The sequence below is a fragment of the Aethalodelphis obliquidens genome, unplaced genomic scaffold (genome assembly GCF_003676395.1).
Source record: "Aethalodelphis obliquidens isolate GAN/ISIS:26980383/991018 unplaced genomic scaffold, ASM367639v1 scaffold14, whole genome shotgun sequence".
NCBI classification, from domain to species: domain Eukaryota; kingdom Metazoa; phylum Chordata; class Mammalia; order Artiodactyla; family Delphinidae; genus Aethalodelphis; species Aethalodelphis obliquidens.
The window spans coordinates 36,238,394-36,262,116 of NW_020837958.1; the positions used below are offsets into that span (position 1 = coordinate 36,238,394).

At 46.8% G+C, this 23,723-nt stretch overlaps 1 protein-coding gene across 11 annotated transcripts in view; it reads left to right on the top strand.

The window, feature by feature from the left end:
• Positions 1 to 23,723, top strand: part of DENND2B (DENN domain containing 2B) — a 174,555-nt gene that overhangs the window by 117,808 nt on the left and 33,024 nt on the right. For 9 of the 11 annotated variants that reach the window (XR_003434544.1, XM_027115444.1, XM_027115451.1 and 6 more), the window contains 2 exons: positions 5,095 to 5,199; positions 20,734 to 21,996. Coding sequence is in view for 10 of the 11 variants with exons in the window: in XM_027115444.1 (XP_026971245.1) it covers positions 5,120 to 5,199; positions 20,734 to 21,996 (1,343 nt within the window). In the remaining variant the exon portion in view is untranslated. Of the gene's footprint in view, positions 1 to 1,600; positions 1,660 to 5,094; positions 5,200 to 8,871; positions 8,967 to 20,733; positions 21,997 to 23,723 lie in introns of those variants that run through there. The other 2 variants (XM_027115449.1, XM_027115453.1) reach the window with 2 other exon arrangements.

Genomic DNA, 23,723 nt, shown 5'->3' on the forward strand with positions numbered 1-23,723 from the left:
ATTTCATTTTCCAAACATGTAGTTTTTGCCGTTGATGGGCCTGGGAGCTAGCAAAACACCTCTCATCCTCTTGGCTTCTCTGCTCTATTCCCGGTGGGTGTTTCTTTTCCTTGGGAGTGTCTCTCTCTTTGCAGCCAGACTAGCCAAGCAATCAGGCTGAAAGCACAGATGGGAGCCTGGGGCGGCGCTTAGGGCCTTGGGAGAAGCAGTGTCCCCCAGGAAGCCTGCCATGCAGAGTGCTCAAGTCTGCGCTTCAGGTGTAAAGGGTTAGCCTGGTCCTTAGTTCCTCAGGCCGCTGGATTATTCCCTGAACCTGGTAGACCTGGCTAGAGAGAGCAGGTGGGAGGGAGCACAGCAAGTAAGCATCTCTGACTTAGTAGGCTCTCCTGGGGTTCTCAGCAGTGCCTGCCCAAGATGCCTCAACTCCTGGGCCACTGCTGAGAATAGCAGCTGTGTTCTTGCAGAAGTGTGACCAAGGGCTAATGCCGTGGGCCTGGTAGTTTTGACCCACTCCTCTCTTGGTTGCATCTTCACAGGATTTTTCTTCTTGGCCTAAGCAAAAATCACAGCTATCTACATTCTTCCTTCTGACTAAGTTGGCTCTGTGTTCTCATATTCAAGTATATGATTGCATTTCAGAGCATTTTAGATCAGAAATTCAGGGAAGGAAAGAATATATTTTTCATCATGTTCTTTTAATATATTTCAGTTTCTGGTCTTTCCACAAATCTTCTCTCCTTTCCCTGAGGGCCTGCCCTGGAGCTGGTAGAGCATGTCCAGTGTTGTTATGATGGGTTCTGATGATTATTGTGACCGTTGTTACCATGGGCACAGTTGAAAGCTGATGCTTAGCAAGTTGATTCCTTGTAGCACTGTGCTCCCTAAGGACCCTGAGAACTGGTCTGGGAAAGCTTCCAGAGGCTGCCTCTCCTTTCCCTTCTTTCTGTTTAACACACACAGCCATACGCCAAGCACTTAACTTGGCCCTTGGCTGGTGCAGGTAAAGAATATCTCACCAGAGCCGGTGTGCACAGGTGCTCTGGTGGCAGGATTGACTCCCCTTCTTCCTTCTCCTCATACTAACATTATGCTATATACTTAAGTTTATAAAGATTTTTTCCTCAATAGGTAGGGAAGGCTTTTCTTTGTTTTTGTTTTAAATTTATTTATTGTATTTTTGGCTGCATTGGGTCTCTGCGTGCTGCGAGCGGGAGCTACTCCTCGTTGAGGTGCGCGGGCTTCTCACTGCGGTGGCTTCTCGTTGTGGAGCACAGGCTGTAGGTGCGCGGGCTTCCTTAGTTGCAGCACACTGGCTCAGTAGTTGTGGCTTATGGGCTCTAGAGCGCAGACTCAGTAGTTGTGGCGCACGGGCTTAGTTGCTCCGCGGCATGTGGGATCTTCCTGGACCAGGGCTCGAACCTGTGTCCCCTGCATTGGCAGGCGGATTCTCAACACTGCGCCACCAGGGAAGCCCGGGAAGGCTTTTCATGAAGGATAAAAATGAGGCTCAGGGTTTGTTTTCTTTCTCTAAAAGCATCGTGGGGGATGTTTCATTGCTATCACCATTGCTAGCACCTACGGGCTTCTTCCTCCCTTCCAGCTCCCGCTTCACTCACCACTACCATCACCAAAACGACAACCTTGAGAGATTGTATAAAGGTAAGGAAATTAGAGAGAGTGCATTTCATGTTGAAATTAGGAAAGAATTATAAATGATATCAAGAATTAGGGTCTGGCTTATTTTTTATCATCGAAACCAATCACTTATTTGCACCAAGATAATAAGTAAGATGGCCTCCAGGATTAAGGTCATTAGTGGCCATAAATAAATACCTTTAACTTCCACATCCAAACATACTTCATTTTGGTCAGTGTGATGAGAATGCCAATCAGAGTGAGAGAACTATTGTTCCTGAACTGTTCAGCGTCTGTGAAGGTGCTGTTGGCCCAGAACAGAGTCCACATTCACATTAGAGATACTGTGAATTACTGTTGTCTCTCACATCTATTCTCCAAGGGACTTAAAATTTTTTTTAAGTTTTTTTTAACATCTAAATTGAGATATAATTCACATACCATAAAATTCACTTGTGTTATGTGTACAATTCATTTTTAAAATATATTCACAGTTATGCAACCATCACCACTGTTTATCTAATTTCAGAACTTTTTTTCACTCCCCCAAAAGAAAACCCATACTCATTGCAGTCACTCCCCATTCTCCTACCCTCAACTCAACCCTAAGCAGCCATTAATTTATTTTCTGTCTCTGCAGATTTGCCTATTCTGTACATTTCATAAAAATGGCATGAGAGTTCATCCATGTTGTGGAATGTCTCCTTTTTATGTCTGAATAATATTCCATTTTATGGATATACGACACTTTGTTAATGCATTCGTCCACTGATGGACATTTGAGTTGTTTCCACTTTCTGGCTATTATGAACATTGGTATGAGTATTTGTGTGGACATGTTTTCATTTCTCTTGGCTGTATACCCAGGGGTGAATCATGCTGGGTCTTATGGTAACTCTATGTATCCCTTTTTGAGGAACTGCCAAAGTATTTTCCAAAGTGGCTGCACAATTTTACATTTCCACCAGCAGTGAATGAAGGTTTTCGTTTCTCCACAGTCTCACTAGCACTTGTTTTTATCTTTTTGACTGGAGTCATCCTGGTGGTGTGAAGTAATACCTCACTGTGGTTTTGATTTGTATTTCCCTAATGACTAGTGATGTTGAACATTGTTTCATGTGCTTCTTAGCCAACTTTATATCTTTGGAGAAATGTCTGTTTAAATTCTTTGTCTACTTTTTTTTTAACATCTTTATTGGAGTATCATTGCTTTACAATGGTGTGTTCTGTTTGTCTACTTTTAAATTAGATTATGTCTTTTTATTATTGAGTTGGAAGAGTTCTTTATGTATTCTAGATACAAGTTGCTTAGCAGATATATATGATTTGCAAATAATTCTCCCATTCTGTGGGAGTCTTTTTACTTTCTTGTGGTATTTTTTACAGCACAAAAGTTTTTTATTTAGTATAATACAGTTTATATCTTTTTTCTTTTGTTGCTTGTGTCATATCTAAGAAACTGTTGCCTAATCCAGTGTTACAAAGCTTTACCTCTATGTTGTATTCCAGGCTTCGCTTTTGTCATTTGAACTCTTAAATTTAGGTCTATAATCCATTTTTACTTTTTTTTGTATAGTATAAGGATAAGGGTCCTGCTTTATTCTTTTGTATATGAATGTCCAGTTGTCTGAAAAGACTATTCTGGGCTTTCCTGGTGGCTCAGTGGTTGAGAGTCCGCCTGCCAATGCAGGGGACACGGGTTCGTGCCCCGGTCTGGGAAGATCCCACATGCCGCGGAGTGGCTGGGCCCGTGAGCCATGGCCGTTGAGCCTGCGTGTCCGAAGCCTGTGCTCCGCAATGGGAGAGGCCACAACAGTGAGAGGCCCACATACCGCAAAAAAAAAAAAAAACAGACTCTTCTTTCCCTCTTGAATTGTCTTAGCATCCTTGTTGAAAATCAATTAACCGTAAATGTATGGGTTTATTTCTCAACTCTCAATTCTATTCTGTTGATTTCTATTTCTGTTCTTACATCTGTGCACACTGTCTTGATTACCATGGCTTTGTAGTATGCTTTGAAATTGGTGAGTGCGAGTCCTCCAACTTTATTCTTCTTTTTCAAGATGGTTTTGACTGCTCTGGGTCCCTTGCACTGCCACAAAATTTTAGGATCAGCTTGTCAATTTCTGCAGTTGATGAGTATTCTGTTCAGTCTGTAGATCAATTCGGGGAATCTTGCCATCTTAACAACTTGGAATTCTCCGATCATGAACCTGGGATGCCTTTCTATTTATTTATATCTTCTTTAATTTCTTTCCGTGATGTTTTGTAGTTTGTAGTGCATACGTCTTGCACTTCTTTTGTTAAGTTTATTCCTAAGTATTTTATTCTTTTTGCTGCTATTATTAATGGAATTTTTAAAATTTCATTTTCAGATTGTTCATTGCTGGTATGTAGAAAGAAAATTGATTTTTTAAATATTACTTTGTATCCTGCAAACTTGCTTGACTTTATACGTTAGTTTAAGAGTGTTTTAGTGGAATTGTTATGATTTTCTACATGGAGGATAATACCATCTGCAAATAGGAGACAATTTCCAGTCTGGATGTACCCTTAAGTTTTAACATTTTTCTTCCTTTTATTATTTTAGCATAAAATAATGTTACTATATTAGCTAACTGTATATGGTACATGTACAGACATTTTTCACTTTGTAAATACTTAAATACCTTAAAGTATATTAATTTTATCATATTTTAATGTTAAAAATATGATAACTCATAACTGTGGTTTCTGGCTCAGATGTCACTTTATCAGGATGTTCTTCCCTGAACATCCTATTTTAAAAAACAAATCTTCTTCACTCTCCCTCTACCTTGCTTCATGTTTTCTTCCTACCACTTATCACTATACATATTATACACAAATGTACACTTAAGTATCACACACATGACTTGTGCCTGCTTATTGTCTGTTTCCCTCCATAAGGATGTAAGCTTCATGAGAGCAGAGACTTTGTTTCATTCTTTGCTGGATGGCAGTGCCTAGGACATGGGTGCTCACTCAGTAAATATTTGTCAATGATTAATTGTTTAGAACAAGATTAACTATTTTAAGAAAAGTAAGTCAGTTTCAAGTTGATTAAAGAAAAACATTGAATAAATGATTGTTCAGGAGGTAAGCAAATCTGGTAAAATTCATAAAGGCTGTATGGCATGCCAGAAGTTTGGGAAACTCTAACTTAAGAAATGAAACGAAGCAGGATGGAAATGGAGTTTTTAAAATCATTTTCTGTGAAGTGATAAGTTATCTGTTAGCTCACAGACTCTTCCCCAACCCAGATCAGGGATCCCTTGAGGCTCTTAATCTGTAACACATGAAATTAAATATATGTGGGAAAGTGGTTCCTGCTAACCACCACAGAAACCCTGTTGGCAGTTTTGGAGGTCATCTGGAAATGTTTGAGGTGCTTTTCGCTGCCCATGGAAACTTGGCTTATAGGTCTTGTCTTCTTTGCAGGGCTCTGTGTTTGCAGAGAGCAGAAATGACCATGACTGCCAACAAGAATTCCAGTATCACCCACGGAGCTGGAGGCACTAAGGCCCCTCGAGGGACCCTGAGCAGGTGAGTCGGGGAGCACTGCTAAGGGAATGGGGCTCACTGGAAGGTAACATCAAAGGACACCTAGTGACCTGTGTCCTGGATAGGATTCCTGCCAAATGTCAATGATTATCATCATGATTCTGACAGTCATAGAGGTGCACAATCTGGGCCAAACTTTAACTGCTTACCAAATAGTGAGATCTCAGGGCATTTTCTTATGCCCTCTAACATTTTGGTTACTCATCTGTAAAATAATAATAGTACTTATCTCACAGAGTTTCTGTGAGGATTAAATGAGATAATATATGTCAGTGCTTAGCATAGTGCCTGGCAAAAAGCCACTCAGTAAATGTTAGCTTCCTCCCGGTGGTGGGGTAGAAGCTTCCAGAGCTGGCAGATAGCTGTACAACCCTCACCAGGGCTTCTCAGGTCTTGGCCAAGGCTGGATGCTGATGTCCTAGAAGAACCTCTTTTATTAAAGCCACATACCCTTCATAGCCCCTCCTGCTGAATCTCAGTTGGGCGGATTTGGCCTTTGGAACCTCAGCCGCTAGAATGGATAGTGATGAGAAGGATGCTCATCTTACCCTGGGATCGGGCTAGTTCCTTCCTGGAGGTCTGGGCTGTGCGTTACCAGGCTGAGTCCAGTGGAGTGTGGCACACAGTCACGTCTGGCCAGAGGTAGTGGTAGATGTTTGGTTCACTCAGAGCTAATATCCAGGTATGGTTGATAGAATGGGGCATAGGATGTGGCCCCTGGGGAGTGACTGGCGTGAATGAGGCAAGAGGAATTCTGTACACCATATGTGCAGTTTGGTCCCAGTGGAAATGGTCTGGATTGACTGTGCCAACCGAACAGAAATTGGTAGATTATGACTTGTTAGAGCTTGGGGCTTAGACAAACAAATTGAATATCTACTCTGTGGCAGCAAGACCAGTGAGAACACCCCCTGCGCACGCACCCCGTCTAACCTGGACTAGAGTTGCTTGCATACTTGCTTCCCTGAACTGGGTGAGGCTGAGGATGGCAGGCACCAACAAACTCTTGGGTAAAGCAGATAGAAAAACTGACCTATCCCAGGGTGTGTCGGTGGCCAAGGCAGAAACAGGTCTAGATCTCAGAGTCTTTGTCTCCCATTATCTACTTTTCAGGAACCACTTTGCTGGGCTCCCCCCTCCCCCCCGAGTCTGGTGGCATTTCTTACTCTGCAGTCTGCCTCTGAGTTGGCAGATAGAGACTGGGAATTAAGGTTCCCAACTTTTTTATATGAGACTGTATGGGTGAAATAAGCATTGTGTGTGATTTTACCATTTTATTCTTAAATTAAAAGAAATAGTATATTTAGAACCTGAATTAGAAATTACTGTACCCAGCAGCCCTCAGCTCCTTCAAGTATTCTTTTTTTCTTCTAATTTCCGCTTTGTGGGGACCGGGATGGGAGATGCAGTGTTTACATAAAGTCACAAAGCAGAATCAGAACTGCTGACAGGCACCCTAGTTTCTATTTGGAGTATATACCTACATGTTTTAAACATTTTTAGAAATTGCTCTTCCTTTAGCTTCCCAGCCTGCTTGCCATCATAACATGACGGATGGTATTTGTAAATATCTGAGCCTCTGATGTGCCTAAAAAAAGGCATTTTTCCCTGCCAAGTCTTCACTTCCCTTCCTTCCTGCCACCTTTCCGCTTCCCTCCCTCCTCTCCTGGGCTTTTGGCATGGAGTCACAGGCCTCTGTGGCTAGCTACAGTCTTCTCTCAGAGGCTACTGCTGGACTGTAGTTGTTATTATTTCAAAATTGTCATCTGGTGGTTTCTCTGGCTGCTTTCACCCCCAGCCAAATCTGGGACTGTTCTTAGGAAGTTGTCAGTGAACTCTGAGGGCTCTCCTCCGAGGTGCTGGGCTCTTTGGTGGACAGAGAAACTACCAGATGACAATTTTGAAAAACAAAAAGGGGAAAAGGGGGGGGATGATCCATTCTCTTTTTTCAAGGCTTTTACAGTTTGGATTGATGACCTTGGCACCCAGATTTCTTAGTCTGACCTTTCGATAGACATTTGCCTGTGACCTGGGGCCCTTTAATCATTGCCAGCCCAGGAGTTCCAGTGAGAAAAGACTCCCAGGTATGACCGGAACTTTGGTTGGGAAGTGCAGGGGTGCTAGGACCTTGGAAAGCTGGGCCTTTGAACCCTGGCTGCTTTGGGGACCTCCACATCATCCACATGGAGGCAGAGGAAGCTGATGATACTGAGAGGCATTTGTATCTAGCTTTGGGGGCAGGGGTACTTTGGGGCATGGAAAACTGGTGGGGACGGGCAAATGGGACCCTGTGGAACTGCCAAGATATGTATTTGCAAGGCCATATCCTTAATTTGAATAAGACTTCACCTGGTGCCACCACTAAGCTAGTTTGGGGTAAAGATCCTAGATTCCATTCCATTATTAGGTTCTTAGGAGTGTTTTGCTAGTTTATTCTCTTCCTTTTCCTTTATAGCCCATTCTTGATTTGGCAGGATATGCAGGAGGAGGAAACGTGAACCTCTCGTTTTACCACCAAAGTTTTGTTCTTTGCTGTATTTTGGTCTCCTGGAGCAGGCTTCCCTTTCTCTCTGTTAGTGAGGACAAAGGGTCACGTTGCTTCACCCTTAGCTGCTTCACCCCCCCACAGGCTGTTCCCACTCCAGCTCGTTAGATTTGGCTGCATCCATTTCTGGGGGTGGGAGGTGAGATTCTCAAAGCTCCTCTGAATTCCAGAGGTCAGGCTTTATGATGTTGGTGTTGATGACCTGGGTGGGACCAGAAGCAGCTTAGTGACTTGCTTGCTAAGAAATGGTCATGCTGGGCTTCCTTGGTGGCACAGTGGTTAAGAATCCACCTGCCAACGCAGGGGACACAGGTTCGATTCCTGATCTGGGAAGATCCCACATGCCGCAAAGCAACTGAGCCTGTGCGCCACAATTCCTGAGCCTGTGCTCTAGAGCCCGCGAGCCACAACTACGGAAGCCCGCATGCCACAACTACTGAAGCCCGTGCACCTAGAGCCCGTGCTCCGCTACAAGAGAAGCCACCGCAATGAGAAGCCCGCACACTTCAACCAAGAGTAGCCCCCGCTCACCGCAACTAGAGAAAGCCTGCATGCAGCAACGAAAAACCCAACGCAGCCAAAAAAAAAAAGAAATGGTCATGCTAATGGTTGCTAAGAAAGTGTTATGTTGAGAGCTAGTTCGGCCATCTAGATGGGGTAAACTTTGCCACTTGTTGCTCTCAGGAGATTTCACTTGTACTGTGAGACTTGGCAGGCAGCAGGGGCTGTTCTCAGAAGACTTGTCATGTCTGCTTATTTCCTTAACAGCTTCTTCACTGTGAAACTCCAGCATCTGGATCATTGTGACTTGCAAATATAGGCTGTCTGTATTGTGTTTTGGAAACCTTACCTCTGGATGTATGTGTGGGAAACTTGGGTGCCTGTAAAAGTGTAGACTTCTTGGGGTCAAGGACTTTGACTGCTTTCTGTTTCCTCTGAGCCTGGAACTGTGCCTGGTACCTAGAAGACTAACTGTTGGTTGACCAGTTGTTTAGATGGCTGGGAGATCAGCCTCTTAGAGCATAGGCTACTTGTACTATTTGACTCTTTATAGTGTCTTCCATGATAGGTCTTGTTAACTTTGGATTCCCTTTCCATTCAGTCCATAGACTCTGAGAAAGGCAGAGCTGAAGAGGAACCTTGGAGCTCATTTGGTCTCACCCACTTGTTTGACAGTTTGGCTAACAGACACAGAGAAGAGGAGGTACTCCCCAAGGATACAAAGCTAATGGGGGGAAGAACGCAAGCCTAGCTCTCCTGTTCCTTCTGTTATTTTATTGTACCTCTACATTCACCTCCCTATAAACATGACTGGGATTTCCCTGCTCAAAAACTACTGTCATCTATGATACCGTCAAACTTGGCTTGCTTTGTAAGGCTTCCATAAAAAACCCTGGTTTTTCTTTCTGTCTTAATCTTGCACTGCTCTCTAATGCAAACCTTACATTTCTGCCAGTCTGGATGCAGATGTTACTTCCCTCCCAGTCCTTTTCTTGACCACTCAGCTAGGAAGGATTCCCCTCCCCCCTCTGTATTCACTCTTAGAGCCCTTGGTTTAGAGCCTCCACATGGCACTTGTAGTACCTCAGAAGGTGGATAAGTGGATTTTTCCCTGTGAGATTGCTATGGGACACTGGTTGTTAAGAGTCTTAGAGCCCTTATTATTTACAGAGGATCTTCAGGGCTCACCCTTAAGGTCCTTAGAAGGCCTTTTGTCTGTCTGTGTGTAAGAGTCTGTGAGGCAGTACTTTAAATCTTCCTTAGGTCTTGGCAAAGGATCTTTCAGTCCCACTCTAGATTTTTTTAAAAAGATTTATTGAGGGATAATTAAAGTACCATAAATGCAATTTAAAGTTTTCAGTTTGAAACTAACACACCATTGTAAAGCAGTTATACTCCAATAAAGATGTTAAAACAAAACAAAACAAAAAACCAAAAGAATAAAGTGTTCAATTTGATGAGTTCATATACACACATACACACACCCACGGAGTGTAACTGTCACCACAATCTGGAAACCGTTTTTTTTGTTTTGTTTTGTTTTGTTTTTTTTCGGTACACGGGCCTCTCACCGTTGCGACTTCTCCCGTTGCGGAGCACACGCTCCGGACACGCAGGCTCAGCAGCCATGGCTCACGGGCCCAGCCGCTCCGCGGCATGTAGGATCTTCCCGGACCGGGGCACAAACCCGTGTCCCCTGCATCGGTAGGCGGACTCTCAACCACTGCGCCACCAGGGAAGCCCTGGAAACCATTTTTTAATTTGAGAATTTTTTCTTGTCTAGAGAGACAGAGACTGAAACAAGTTTTATTTTCTAACTCAGAAAGCCCTTTCTCGTTTATGTTTCCTTTAAATTTTGTTTGAAAACGGTTCCCTGTTTGGCTCATCTCTTTTTCCTTTCACTAGAGACAGCGAGGAGTCAGAGGGCACCTTTGGCACTCTGCCTGGAAATGTCTTTGGCTAGTTCATCTAATATATTAGATATACTTCCTATTTTCCATGTTACCACAGGTGACAGAGTTGCCAAACTTTTCAACATTTTGAGGGTCCCCTTTCCTCTAGCTTCTAACGTTTTCCTTATTTTTGCCTTAAGCACCCCCAACAACCATCACCCAGTCCCACGGTCAATGTTTTAGGACTTTGTGTCAATAGCATTCCACTTCTAGGTACCCAAATCTGTGTCAGGTATCTACCATTATAAAACTATCCCAAATTTTATAGTGTGAAACAACCATTTGATTCTGCTCACAGACTCTGTAGTTTAGGATTTCAGACAGAGACCACAGGGATGGCTGCTCCCCGCTCATGATGTCTGGGACCTCAGCTGGAAAGACTTCAAGGCTTAGGGTGACTCAGTGGCTAGGGGCTTGTGTTTCCTGGAGGCGTCTTACCTCACCTGTCTGGGGGTTGATGCTGGCTGTTGCTGGGACCCCAGCTGAGACTGTCCGTCAGAACACCTACCCTCTCCACATGCCCTGGGCTCTCTCACAGCCTGAGAGACAGGAAGTAGAAGCTGTTGGTTTCCTGAGGCCTGGGCCTGAAAAGTAGCACAGATTCAGTTCTACCATATTCTATTGGTCAAGCAATCACAGAGCCCAGATTCAAGAGAAGTGGTCATGTTGGCAGCAGGCATGTCAAAGAATTTGGGGACCATGTTTTGAAACCATCACAAATGTCTTTAGCATGGTTTCCTGCAGCTACCTTTCTCTCCCTCTTGGCTTTGCGTAGCGCCTGGTTCTGCTTTATACAGCAGTTCCATTTTTGCTGGACCTAGGGCATTGGGGACGTTCCCATAAGGCGTCATTTTTTTACCTGTCTCAGAGAAGGCGTCTGTCTTATAAATGCTCTCTTTATGTTCATTGCCATTACTTCCTAGAGGACTTGGGGTTCCTTCCCAGAGAAGAGCTCACCAATTCTCCTTGTGCTTCCCTAGAAATCAGCTAGATGACAGGCAGGTAGATGTGCTTTCTGGAGGTGACAAGGTGACTCAGTTTCTGCTCTGACCCTAGCTACTGTTCTACTTACCCTGACAAGCTGTGATTGACTTTGCGTCTCTGTAGGTAGTGGTCCAGATGTAGCCCCACTTGGAGGATGAGGCTGTCCTGGACCCTACTGAGGGCTTCCAGCCATTTGGGAGCAAGATGGTCAAGTTGTGAGTGTCACCCTCTTTTTGACTTTTTGACTTTTGTCCCAGAGTGGGGTGTCCGTTACTGAACTGAGCCCCTGCTCTGGCCTGGGGAACAAACTTCTGGACTTGCTGATAGGACTCAGGCAGACTTCCTCCCTTTTCTCCTTCTGGATGCCTCAGAATATGGCCTTGGGGGAGTGCAGTGAGCATGCCATCTCCAGACTTGGGGCGGTCACATAGTGATGGGAGGATGCTGCTGCCCACTGAGCCACCAGGACCTGCTTTAGTTGAGCAGCCCTGGGATGGTGGTTGGCCAACTCCCAGGCAGTTTCATTTGGAAGCAGGTTAGACACCGACTCAGTAGGGACTAGGCATGTTGGAAGCTGGGCCCTGTGTAACCTTAATCTGTGGACAGGCTCACTTCATGGAGCCCACAGCCCATCTTGGTGCCTCTGGGGCTGTTTCCTGGACTCCCAGGAGCCTTCTCCAACTGGCCCCAATTTGGTTTGCTTCCTGATACTGACACTTCAGGAGCTCTGTGGCCAGAGCATGCTGAGCTCAGAACTGTCTTGTCATCAAGGACTAAAGACAGCCTTCCCTCCCAAAAGGTCCCTAGGTGACCTTGACAATATATGGGGTGTCCCTTGGCATGCATGCTTCCTGCTGTGTTACTGGAGGATGGCCCAGGTCACTAACCCAAGGGTTAGGTTGTATTCTTGTGAAACAGTACTGGAGGGAAGGGCACGTATTTTGCACTTTAACTCTCACTTTCTGTCTGTACATGCGCACGGGCATGAGCACACACACGTTGCCCTCTCTTTAAGTTTGTTTCTCATTCTACCTTAGTTCATGGCCTTTCTGTCCTACTCACTTGTCTTATACGTTTGTCTGTGTGTGTGCATGTGCATGTGTGTGTGTGTGTGTGTGTTCATGTGTGTGTGTGTGTGCTTATGCTCCTCTGTTAAATTTCCTTTGCATTCTCCCCCGCCCCCTTTCTCTCTTTCTCCTTCTATCTGTTTATCTTACTCCCTCTCTTGTAAATGTTGGATTTGGCCAGTCATGTGCTGCAGCGTTGGCATCCACGCCTTTGCTGAGGAGCAGAGCTGGCTGCCTGCTGACAAGGTGGTGGCACAAGGGCCCAGTTTCACAGTGTCTGCCTCCCCAGGGGCAAGCTCTGAGATTTTAGAATAAAGAGCAGTAAAGAGGTGATAAGAGCAGCATATTAAGTGTCTTAGCTGCTGTGTATTTACTTTTCTTTTATATTTCTCCTGTCTTCACGGAACTTTTAACGGTGTTCAAACATTTTTAAAATTTACATCATTTTAGTCACACAGCTAGTATGTGAGGATACTCAGAGCAAGTGTTTTCCTCCTGTTTTGTAGATAAAGAACCTGAGGGAACTTCCCTGGCGGTCCAGTCGTTAAGACTCCATGTTTCCAAGGCAGGGGGCACGGGTTTGATCCCTGGTCGGGGAACTAAGATCCCACAAGCCACGTGGTGTGGTAAAAAATAAATGCATACATACATACATATGTACATACATACTACATACATGTATTTAACCATTCTTTAAAAAAAAAAAAAAAAAAGAACCTGAGGCTCAGAGAATTCAGGTGACTTTGCTTATGAACCCATCCAGGAAGTGATGGAACCAGGACCAGAGCAGAACCCAGGTCTCTAGACTCTTGGTCTAGGGTACGATTTTTGCCTTATGGGAGAGGACTTTAGGGACTGACAGCCATGCTGGGCTGCACTAAGTGCTTTATGTACCTTTCTGTGTTGTTCTTCAGGTCATATGGCACAAAGAGAGAGGCAGTGAAGTCTGTAAACAGTGCCCTGAGGAGTAATAAGGAGACCTAGGTTTTAATCATTTATTTTTGTATTCATTCATTTAGTCACTCAGCACAAATGCATTAATTCCTACTAAATTCTAGATGCAGTACAAAGAGCAGGTTATATCAAGATTAATAAGACCCTGTCACCACCTTCAAGTACTTCACTCATAGTCTAGTAAGGGAGGCAGGTGAGGAAAAATATAGTCCAGTAAAGTGTTACAAGTACCGTAGTAGACATTTTTCCAGGCACAGTGGAGGCATCAAAAATCAGACATCTCCACCTGGGTGAGGGGGTAGGATGAAGAGAGATCCCATAGAGGAGTTACAGAGACATGTAAGTGGACACAAGGCAGCACTGCAGGCAAAGGGAATATTGAATGCATGAAGGCCTAAAGTTGTGAAAAGCAAGGAGTTTGATGTGACTAAGAGTGGGATGCAGATTTGTTTGGAGGAAAAGACAGTATGAAATGATAAAGGAAAAATAGGGACCACATCATGGGGGCCTTGTGATCCATTCCAATGAATTTGCATTTCATTCTGTATATAGTGGGGAGTTTGAAGCATGATGAGTTTTGTATTTTTGAAAGATGTCAGGAGACGAGAGGATGGACTTGGAACTGGGTTAAGATGGAAGACAGAGAGAGAAGTTGAGAGCTTGTGTGAATGGTCCCGGTAGATAAGATCTGAATCAAGGCAGCAGCAGTAGCAGTGGGAATGGCACAGGAGGGACAGATCTGAGAGATATGAAGGACGTAGAATTGATAGGACTTAGGCATTGAGTAGATCATTGAGGCTGGGGAGGAAGCTGGATCCAGATGCTTGAAGGACAGGAAGAAAGAACATCTCTGGATCTTTTCTTCCCTCTGTGGAATGAATTGGAAATATATGCAGGAGTCAAAGCCATGGTGAAGGAAGCATAAAGCAACATAGGAATGAGATCGTGTGAGAAAACGCCCAGCCTGGGTACATGGGAATGAGAGCAAATGGGGTTCTTCAGTCTAAGGCGCCCCTTGTAGATGGGCATTGGGTCCCCAGCCCTTCACTGCCTGCTCACTTTGCTCACTGCCTGCACTTATACTCTTGTCCTGCATTAACGGCTTTTTCCCTCTCTACTGGATTATTCCAGTCATCATTTAAGCATGCTCTAATAACTCAGCTCAAACCCACCAACAAAACGCTCTGTACCCCACGTTCCCCTCGAACTGCCACCTCGTTGCCTTGTTCCTCCTTTAGGGAAACCCTTTGAAAGAGCTGTCTGAGCTCTTTATCTCCACTTTCTCTCTTCCATTTCTTGAATTCCTTCCAGTCAGCCTTCCCTCCCTACCTTGCCAGCAGAACCTCTCTTCTCAAGGTCACAGTGACTACCTAAATCTAGGGATCACTCTGCAGTCTTCCCCTTGCTCAGTTGTTAGCAGATCTGGCTCAGCTGATCACTCCCTATTTCTCGAAGGTCTCAGGATATCCCTCCTCGTGGTTTCCTTCCTTCCTCACTACGTGCTCTTCCAGTCAGTTTCCTTTGCTAGTTGTTCCTCCTCTACATAAGCCGGAAATGCTGGAGTGCCCCAGGGTTCAACCCTTGGACTTCTCTAGATAGGCTGACTCCCTTGATGGTTCATCTAGCCATATAGTTTTACATAGTATCTATATACTACTGATGAATCCGAAATGGAAAGCTGTAACCTTGACTCCTTTCTACCAGGTGCTCAGGCCAGAAACTGTGATTCATCCTTGACTTCCCTTTGTCTCTCATACCTCTCATCCACTTCGTCTGCAACTCTGATTGGCACAGCCCTCAAGATAGATGTTGATAGACCTGCCGTTCTAATCCAAGCAGTTGTAACCTCTTGCCTGGATTGTTACAGTAGCCTTTAAGTAATCTCCTTGTGGCCACCCCTGCATTCATGCACACTTCATTCTCTCATATGGAGTCAGAGCATGTCATTCTTCTGCTCGTATCCCTTCAAGAGCTTCCTTTCTGTCTCAGAGTAAAAGCCCAAGCCTCGTTGTCGGTCCATGGGATTCTCTGGTGCTTCTGACTGATCTCCAGCCCACTCCTCCTCTTCTTACTCCACGCTGGCCACGCTGGCCCCTTTGTTGCCCCCAGAGTACAGTAAGTTTGCAGTTGCCTCGAGCCTCTGCCCTACTGCTGCTCTTGTCTGGAACATTCCCGCTGCCCCCCTCCCCCGCCCTGGATATACACATTGCCTACTTCCTCAAGGTTCTGTTCCCATGTTCCCTGGCAGAGGGGTCTCCCCTGATCTGCTTCACTGTTAAGCTCTACCCCTTTACCCTGCTTTATTCTTCTTCACTGGCCCCACAACCATCTCACAGGGTTGGTTTCTTTATTGTCTGTTCACTCGAGACAACTAAAGCCATACCGTCTCCCTCCACCAGAATGTAACCTGTAGAGGGACTTCCCTGGTGGCGCAGTGGTTAAGAATCCGCCTGCCAATTGCAGGGGACATGGGTTCAATCCCTGGCCTGGGAAGATCCCACATGCTGCGAAGCAACTAAGCCTGTGTGCCACAACTACTGAGCCTGTGCTCTAGAGCCCACACGTCACAACTACTGAGCCTGCGTGCTGCAACTACTGAAGCCCACGCATGCGCCTAGAGCCCGTGCTCCACAACAAGAGAAGCCACCGTAATGAGAAGCCCACGCACTGCAACAAAGAGTAGCCCCTGCTTTCCACAACTAGAGAAAGCCTGCGTGCAGCAATGAAGACCCAACGCAGCCAATAAATAAATAAATAATAATAAATTAAAAAAAAAAAAAGAATGTAACCTGTAGAGAGAGACTGTCTATTTTTAGTCTCTGCCAGTCCTTAATGCCTAAAATGGTACCTGGTATATAGTTGGTGCTCAGTAAATACTGGTTGAATGGAGAACCAAGGTGTGTCTTAAGCCTGGTACAGTTAGCACACTGTGGCCTGGGGAGTAGGTGGCTTCCTTTGTTCCCTTGTTCAGGGTTCAGGGAAGGGTGGCAAGGAGCTGTCCAAGAGCCCTGAAGAAGTGAAGCTGGAGACGGTCAGTGGCAGAATGGGAGACCAGACCCAAAAGAAGGCTTTGCTCAGGTGCTTGGCTTCCTAAGGCAGCCCGGGTCCCAGCACTGTCATTCTCTTGGCCGTAGCCTTTCCTTGTCCAACAGGGGGAGAATTGCTTTCACTTCCAACCTCAGTTTGAGGAACCGGGAAACAACTAGAGAGTGAAACTGAAGCCCAAGAGCGAGCACCCTCTCCCATCCATGCCAAGGACGTGCCACCTGTTGTGTAAACTCACTGTCACAAGGACACACGCATCCTGACTGCTAGCCCCCAGTGTGTTCCTCCTTAAGCCTCCCTGTTCTTAGGTAACAGATTCTCCTGAGCCCTCCCTCAACCTGGGAGCAAGGGCTAATGGAAGCTGACTCTTGGGATTGCAGGACTAGCTTCATTTCTAGGGAGTGTTCAGGGGAGACTCCCAAAAGAGTGCCAGAGCCTCTAGTAGGGTGAGAGAGAGCCGGGGAGAGGGATGCAGTCCAAACATTCAGACCTTGGCAGCTGGTCTGTAGGGAAGTGGAGGAAGAGAGAGGCACGGGGTTGGAAGGCCCAGGGCCCTGGTCCTGCACTGGAGTGGGGAGGGCCAGTTACACACAGTGCCTCTCCCACAACATCATTTTACTATTGCATTGTAGCAAACCACCCTAAGACTTAGTGGGCTAGAACAATCTATGATTTCTCGTGTTTCTGTGCGTTCACTGAGAAGTTCCTCTACTGGCTTCCCCTGGGCTCGCTCATGTAACTGGTTCAGTTGGGTCCAAGATGACCTCACCATGTGTCAGGCCCATGTGGTGGCTGGCTGTCGGCTGAGGGACTGCAGTGATGCTGCGCATGGCCTCTCTTCCTCTGAAACACTAGACTGGCTTTCTTACGTGACAGTCTCAGGGCAGCGTTCCAAGCGCGTGAAGCGGAAACTGCAAGGCTTCTTGAGGCCTCAAGTTTGGAACTGAGACAACTTATTTTCCACCATATTCTATTCATCAAAGCAAATCACAAGGTCAGCCTAGATTCAAGGGGCAGAAGAATAGACTCAACCTTTTGATAGCATGAGCTGCAAAGAATTTATGGCCATATTTAATTTACTCCTTTCCCCTCGCACCCCAAATGTTTAGAATCCAAGGATAGAGGTAAACTGTTTTAAAAAGTTTGCCAAGTGATTATTCTGATTAGGCAGCTCCTTGTTAATATTAGTAATTATTAAGCTAAGACTGAGTACTAGTGTGAGCCGCTGAGCGCAACACTTGATGCGTATTGTCTCTATTCCTTACAACAATCCTCTGAGATATGTGTCCTTTTAACCTCCATTTTACAGATAAGGAAACTGAGGCTTAGAGAAAGTTATTTGCTCAAAGTCATGTAACTTGTTAGTGGCTGTGCTGGAACTTAAACCCAGCAACCGTGATGTTCTTACCCTCTACTGAGAACAACTGGCCTAGATAACCTGGTGAAAAACTTACTACTACTAATTAACAGTAATAATGAGTTACAATGTATGACATCGTTTCATATCCATAGTCACATGTGCCCGTTATGACAACCCTGTGATACAGTTGGAACAATTCTGAGGAATTGAAACTGGCAGCTCAAAGGGAGTGTGTGGCTTTGCCCACGGTCACATTCCTGATAACAGGTAGCATCAGAAACATGTAGAGAGATGCCTTGAGTTCTACCCTCAGGTGAGCATCCGGAGCCCCATGAGGGCAGGGCCTTAATCTATGATCGTGGAGTGAGCAAACATTGCCTTCTCTGTGATGAACCAGTGGATGCCTGGGCTCCAGGTCAGCATAGGCAGGCCCGCTTTTCACCCCGAGTTGCTGGAGCACATTGGGCCTGGCCTGTGTGGGGTGGCTGGGCGAGGAGCGCTTGCAGCTCTGGGCCTCAGATCAGCAAAGATCCGAAGACCAGGACCTTTAAAGGAAAGGACCAGTCTCTTCTCTGTTTTATCTTTCACGAGAGGAGAAAAACTAAACCTCGGTTAAAGTGGACTAGGCATTGAGAGAATGTCTTAACTTGTGGGAATTTCTCCATGTTTGAACTACTGAGGGAAGTTACAGAATTATCCTTTCTGAAATCATTGGAAGCATGCTGGAATCAAACAGACCAGAGGTTCTCACTGTTTTTCTGTCCCCCTATGGGAGCCACCCCCGCCCCTCCACCCCACCATAGGTGGCTTCATGGACCGGTGAATTCTCACCTTGAGGGTTAAAGAGATACATCGCTAGGGGAGCATTTATCACAATGTCTGGAGAAATGAGGCATATGTAGTTTGAAAAGGCTTCCTAAAAGATTCTGCATCTCATTGGGTACTGGCCATCACTGACTAGAATTCAAGCTTCATGAGGACATGAATTTTTGTCTCTTGTTTATTCTTGTATCTAGCATGTAGAACAGGGCCTGGCACATACTAGGTGCTCACTAAGTATTTATTAAATGAATAAACACATGATAAGGTCATCCTCTATAAAAGGCATCTTCTCCCGCCTCCAACTGAGAGTAACTGAAACGTAGAGTCCTTTGTGTAGCCCAGACACTTGTTGGCTTACAGGGCTGGACTGATGACCTTTTGCGTCCATGGTTCTGTGAAAAAAGTGAGGGGCCTGGGCTTTTCTCGACTGTGAGTAGGTTGGGCTCTCCCCAGGCTCAAGCTTGGCTCGTTGCCCTACCACTGCCTACCCTAGGGAGTACCGAGGCTTACTCTTTTCACACCTCCTTGCCGAGCAGAGTGTCTTTGGTCATCGGCTTGGCTGGGCACCGAATTTCTCTCATCTGTGCCCATGTACACGTGGGAGGGCTCTTGTTTGACTTGCCCTTTTAAAAACAACTTAAGCATGTTGAGGTTTCCTGTTGATCGGGGGCAGCCAGAGGCTATGACCCAACAGGGAATTGCTGGCCAATCCCTGACTCACCCGAGCTGCAGTTTTCTGTGTGTGATGGAGCAGTGACTGCAGCCTGGCTCAGGGGCAGCTGGCTGCGTTCCGTGGATGGCGTGGCGCTCTGGAGCCTGCGAGGCTGACCGCTTGGCTTTGAGGGCCACAGCATTAGGGTCAGGTAGGCCTTGGTAGCATGCAGTGTTGGCAGAGCCCTGCTGTCTTTGAACTAAAACAGTTTGGGAAAAATTCTGAAAGTTGACAGTGATGACCCTAGTAGACAACTAGAAAAGTGTGCTGAAGAGGACGTATGCCCATGGTTCTCTTCGGTAAGCTCACCTTTACCTTTTCTTGTCTTTATTTGTTCATCATTTACTGAGCACCTTCTAGACACTGAATATGTGTCCCTCTACCTGGAAGAAATCGTGGTCTAGTAGCGAAGACTAAAAGGTTCCCTGATACTTACAATCGCTACATTGGAGACAGGGCTGTGCTCAGTGCTGTAGGGATTTCTGCTGACCTATGTCTGGGGGCCAGGCAGTTCACAAAGATGACAGAGGCCACTGCTTCCTCTTCAGAGCAGCAATATAGTGTAGTCCTGGCTTCACCACGTACCAGCTAGAGACCTTGAATGAGATATTTAATCTTTGTATGCCTCAGTGTTTTTCATTTGCAAAATGAAGATAATAATAAAGTATAATAATATGACAGAGTTTTTGTGAAGATTCAGTGAGTAAATATAGGTAAAAACATTGATTTAGAACTGTTCCCGATAGTTGCTAAGACCAGGGTGTTGATTTGGAGCTGGGGAATGGCTGATGCTTGTTTGATGTGATGCCACTGCTAGAGGCTAGAGCTGCGAAGGAGCTGGTCTCCCCTCCCTGTTAGCCTTCTCATTGAGAGCGTGGAAAGGATTCTTTCTTCAAGGGCCCTCCTGATCCTTTTGAGACCTTCAAGAATCTGAGTTCTGATCAAGACCCGAGCTGAGGTGTGGTATCTCGCGTCTAGTAGCAGAAGCCTCGGGGGAGATGGGGCTTGTCAAGGAGATAGATCAAAGGGCTTGAGTGCATATTTGGGGCCTCTCTGGGAAGTGGCATGCTGGAGATGCTTGGTAACAGTTCATGAGAGTTGATCATTAGTGTTTCTTCCCAAGTCCACATCCAATGAGGTCACATTGCTGGTTTGAAATCAGCCATAGTAGGAATATTTATGCTGTGGAAGTTGGCAGATGCTACATATCTATGCTTTCTCGCCCAAGGAGCCGATTGTTAAACATTTAGCAGCACACCACTGATCTTACTGTTCTCTGATTGGCAGATGTGGACTTTGGGGATACCCTGGCCTGTCGTAGAACTGGCTTCTGTTGCAGACAGTACTCAGGGTCTCTAGGGATGAATTGGGCAGAGAGGACCATTGAGTTTAGCCTGCTGTGGATAAGGAGCTGTTTCTTTCCTTGAGGACAGCCTTGGAAGGTCCGTTACTTGCATACAGTACTTTGAGCTTGCGAGTCCTATAGGAAAGGGATGCTGAACTCTTTAAGAATGAAACAGTGTTGTCAGGCCACTCACTGCCATTTCTCTTCTTCTTTTTTTTTTTCCTCTTAGGTCTCAGTCAGTCTCTCCACCTCCAGTTCTCTCCCCACCGAGGAGTCCCATCTACCCGCTCAGTGACAGTGAAACGTCAGCCTGCAGGTACCCAAGCCGCTGCAGTTCCCGGCTGCTCCTCAAGGACTGGCATCCCCGTGATCCTTCACCCCAAAATCCTCAAGCCCCCTCCCCAGACACTTCACCACCCATCTGTCCCCTCAAGGCCACCAGCTTCGGTTATTTGGACAGAAGCCCTTCAGTGTGCAAGATAGAGGAGCAGAAGGAGAATGTCCAGGGGGCAGCCCAGGATGCAGAGGGAGTAGCTGCTTGCCTCCCCCTCGCCCAGAGCACTCCGTCCCTGGGGTCAGCAGCAGGCCCACGGAGCATCTTTCTGAACCGCACCAGCCCCCGTGCCCACAACCTGGGCATCCGGGAGAAGATTTCAGCATGGGAGGGTCGCCGAGAGGCTTCGCCCAGGATGAGCGTTTGTGGAGAGAAGCGGGAGGGCTCTGGGGGCGAGTGGGTGGCCAGTGAGGGCTGCCCCAGTGTGGGCTGTCCCAGTGTGGTGCCGTCCCCCTGCAGCTCAGAAAAGACCTTCGACTTCAAGGGCCTCCGGAGGATGAGCAGGACCTTCTCCGAGTGTTCCTACCCTGAGACCGAGGAGGAGGGAGAGGCACTCCCCGTCCGGGACTCTTTCTACCGTCTGGAGAAACGGCCAGGCCGGAGTGAGCCCAGTGCCTTCCTCAGGGGGCACGGCAGCAGGAAGGAGAGCTCAGCGGTGCTGAGTCGGATCCAGAAAATTGAACAGGCCCTGAAGGAGCAGCCGGGTGGGGGGCTTCCCCAGCTCCCCAGCAGCTGCTACAGTGTAGACCGAGGGAGAAGGAAGACTGAGATCTTGGGCACCTTGGAGGAACCGACAGGGAGCGCGAGTGTGAGCGCTGGCAGCCGGGCAGGAGGAGTGGCTGGAGTTGGGGGGGAGGTGGGCTCACCCCCGGAGAGGGAAGGTAGTGGCTCCACTAAGCCGGGGACCCCTGGAAATAATAGCCCGACCTCCCAGCTGCTGCCATCGAAGAGCTCCCCTGATCCCGCTGTGAACCCTGTCCCCAAACCCAAGCGCACCTTTGAATATGAGGCTGACAAGAACCCCAAGAGTAAGCCAAGCAATGGTCTACCTCCTTCACCCACACCTGCTGCTCCACCCCCCCTGCCCTCCACCCCAGCCCCACCCGTCACCCGGAGACCCAAGAAGGACATGCGTGGTCACCGCAAGTCCCAGAGCAGGTAACGAATGCCCCTCCGGTGACGTAGAGCTGGGCACAGCGGCTTTCTTGTCAGTGGAGGATGCAGAAGCAGACTCTAGTTGTGGGTCACAGTCAGTAGTGCTTTATAAGTTCTGGAGCACCAAATAATGTTAGGTGAAGCATGAGCTAGGTGAGAAAGATTGATTGTTCTTCTGCTCTTGCAGGGTAAGGATACTTAAACGTGAGTGGGAGGGTGAAAGCGCTTCTTCCAAATGCTGTGTACTGAACATGCTGGCTGGGTTTGGCCTTTGGAGTAGAGCCCTGATGGAACTTCCTCTGTGGGAAGGGTAGGGCCACCTTACTTTTAGATAGAATTGGCAGTCCCTTGAGGACTAGTAAGATCTTAGCCTCGTAACTACCTGAAATGCCAGCTAGAGTTTTATTTCTTTGACTGAAGCATCATCTAAATATTGCATGTTACCATTAACACAGAAGTGTTGACACATTTAACATGATTTCCTCTTTCCTGAGGGCTTCCTGGCCATACAGGAACTCTGGGCTTATATGAAGAGGGGATCTTTGGATCCTGAAAGGGGAGACTGATGGAAAAAGGAGAGAGAGAACATTTCATCTGCTTCTTGGCCATGTCCAAGAAGGACCTGGTCACATTGGTTTCCTGGTCAGTCTCCTGACACGGGAGTACCCGGGCCACCTCCACAATTATAGTGACTTGGGAGCTGGAGCAGCTGGAGTTGGTGCAAGATGACAGGCATCTTGTTCTCTGAACTGGAGTAGGCTGGGAGCCAGCTTCCTTTGGAAGGCCTGTCCTCCTGCCCCTCACTGCCTTTCTCTTCTAACCCAGAGTCAGGTGGGCATTCAGGTTTGTTTGGCTTCTGGGGATTCTTCAATCTGACCCCATACTTCAGGCTTCCATCCAGCATATCCCATCTCATGTAGAAACTTTCCTGCCATGTGCAGAGAGGAAGACATCACAAAGGTTCAGACTCATGAGCCAGAAGAGCCCTTGGCTAAAGGTAATCCCACGTTTTGGCCCACCTCAGCATGCTCACGGACTCTTCATGTCAAGCCTGCCAAGAGTGTTTGCTTTGTCTTTAGTCATCCATTTCTAGAAATACCTGTCTAGAGCGTGCTGTGCACCAAGGCTTTGTGCTGGTCAAGGGGACACAGGGGCACATAAGATGTGGCTCTTCCATTCAAGGATCTGGTGCAGGAGATGTATAAATAAATCGTAGATGCTGTGCTGCGTGCCCTGATCCACGTCTGGGTGGGATGCTGCAGAAACCCAGAGGAAGAGGCATCTGAGTGGGGAGTGGGGGAAGCCTCTTCAGAGAGGGAGTTGCTGAGCTAAATTTTTTTTTTTTTAATATATTTATTTATTTATTTTTGGCTGCATTGGGTCTTTGTTGCTGCGCACAGGCTTTCTCTAGTTGCGGAGAGCGGGGCTACTCTTTGTTGCGGTGCGTGGGCTTCTCATTGCGGTGGCTTCTCTTGTTGCGGAGCACGGGCTCTAGGCTCACAGGCTTCAGTAGTTGTGGCACTTGGGCTCAGTAGTTGTGGCTCACGGGCTCTAGAGCACAGGCTCAGTAGTTGTGGCGCACAGGCTTAGTTGCTCCGCGGCATGTGGGATCTTCCCAGACCAAGGCTCAAACCCGTGTTCCCTGCACTGGCAGGCGGATTCTCAACCACTGCGCCACTAGGGAAGTCCGCTGAGCTAAATTTAGAAGAGCAAGAAGCATTTAGCTAGGT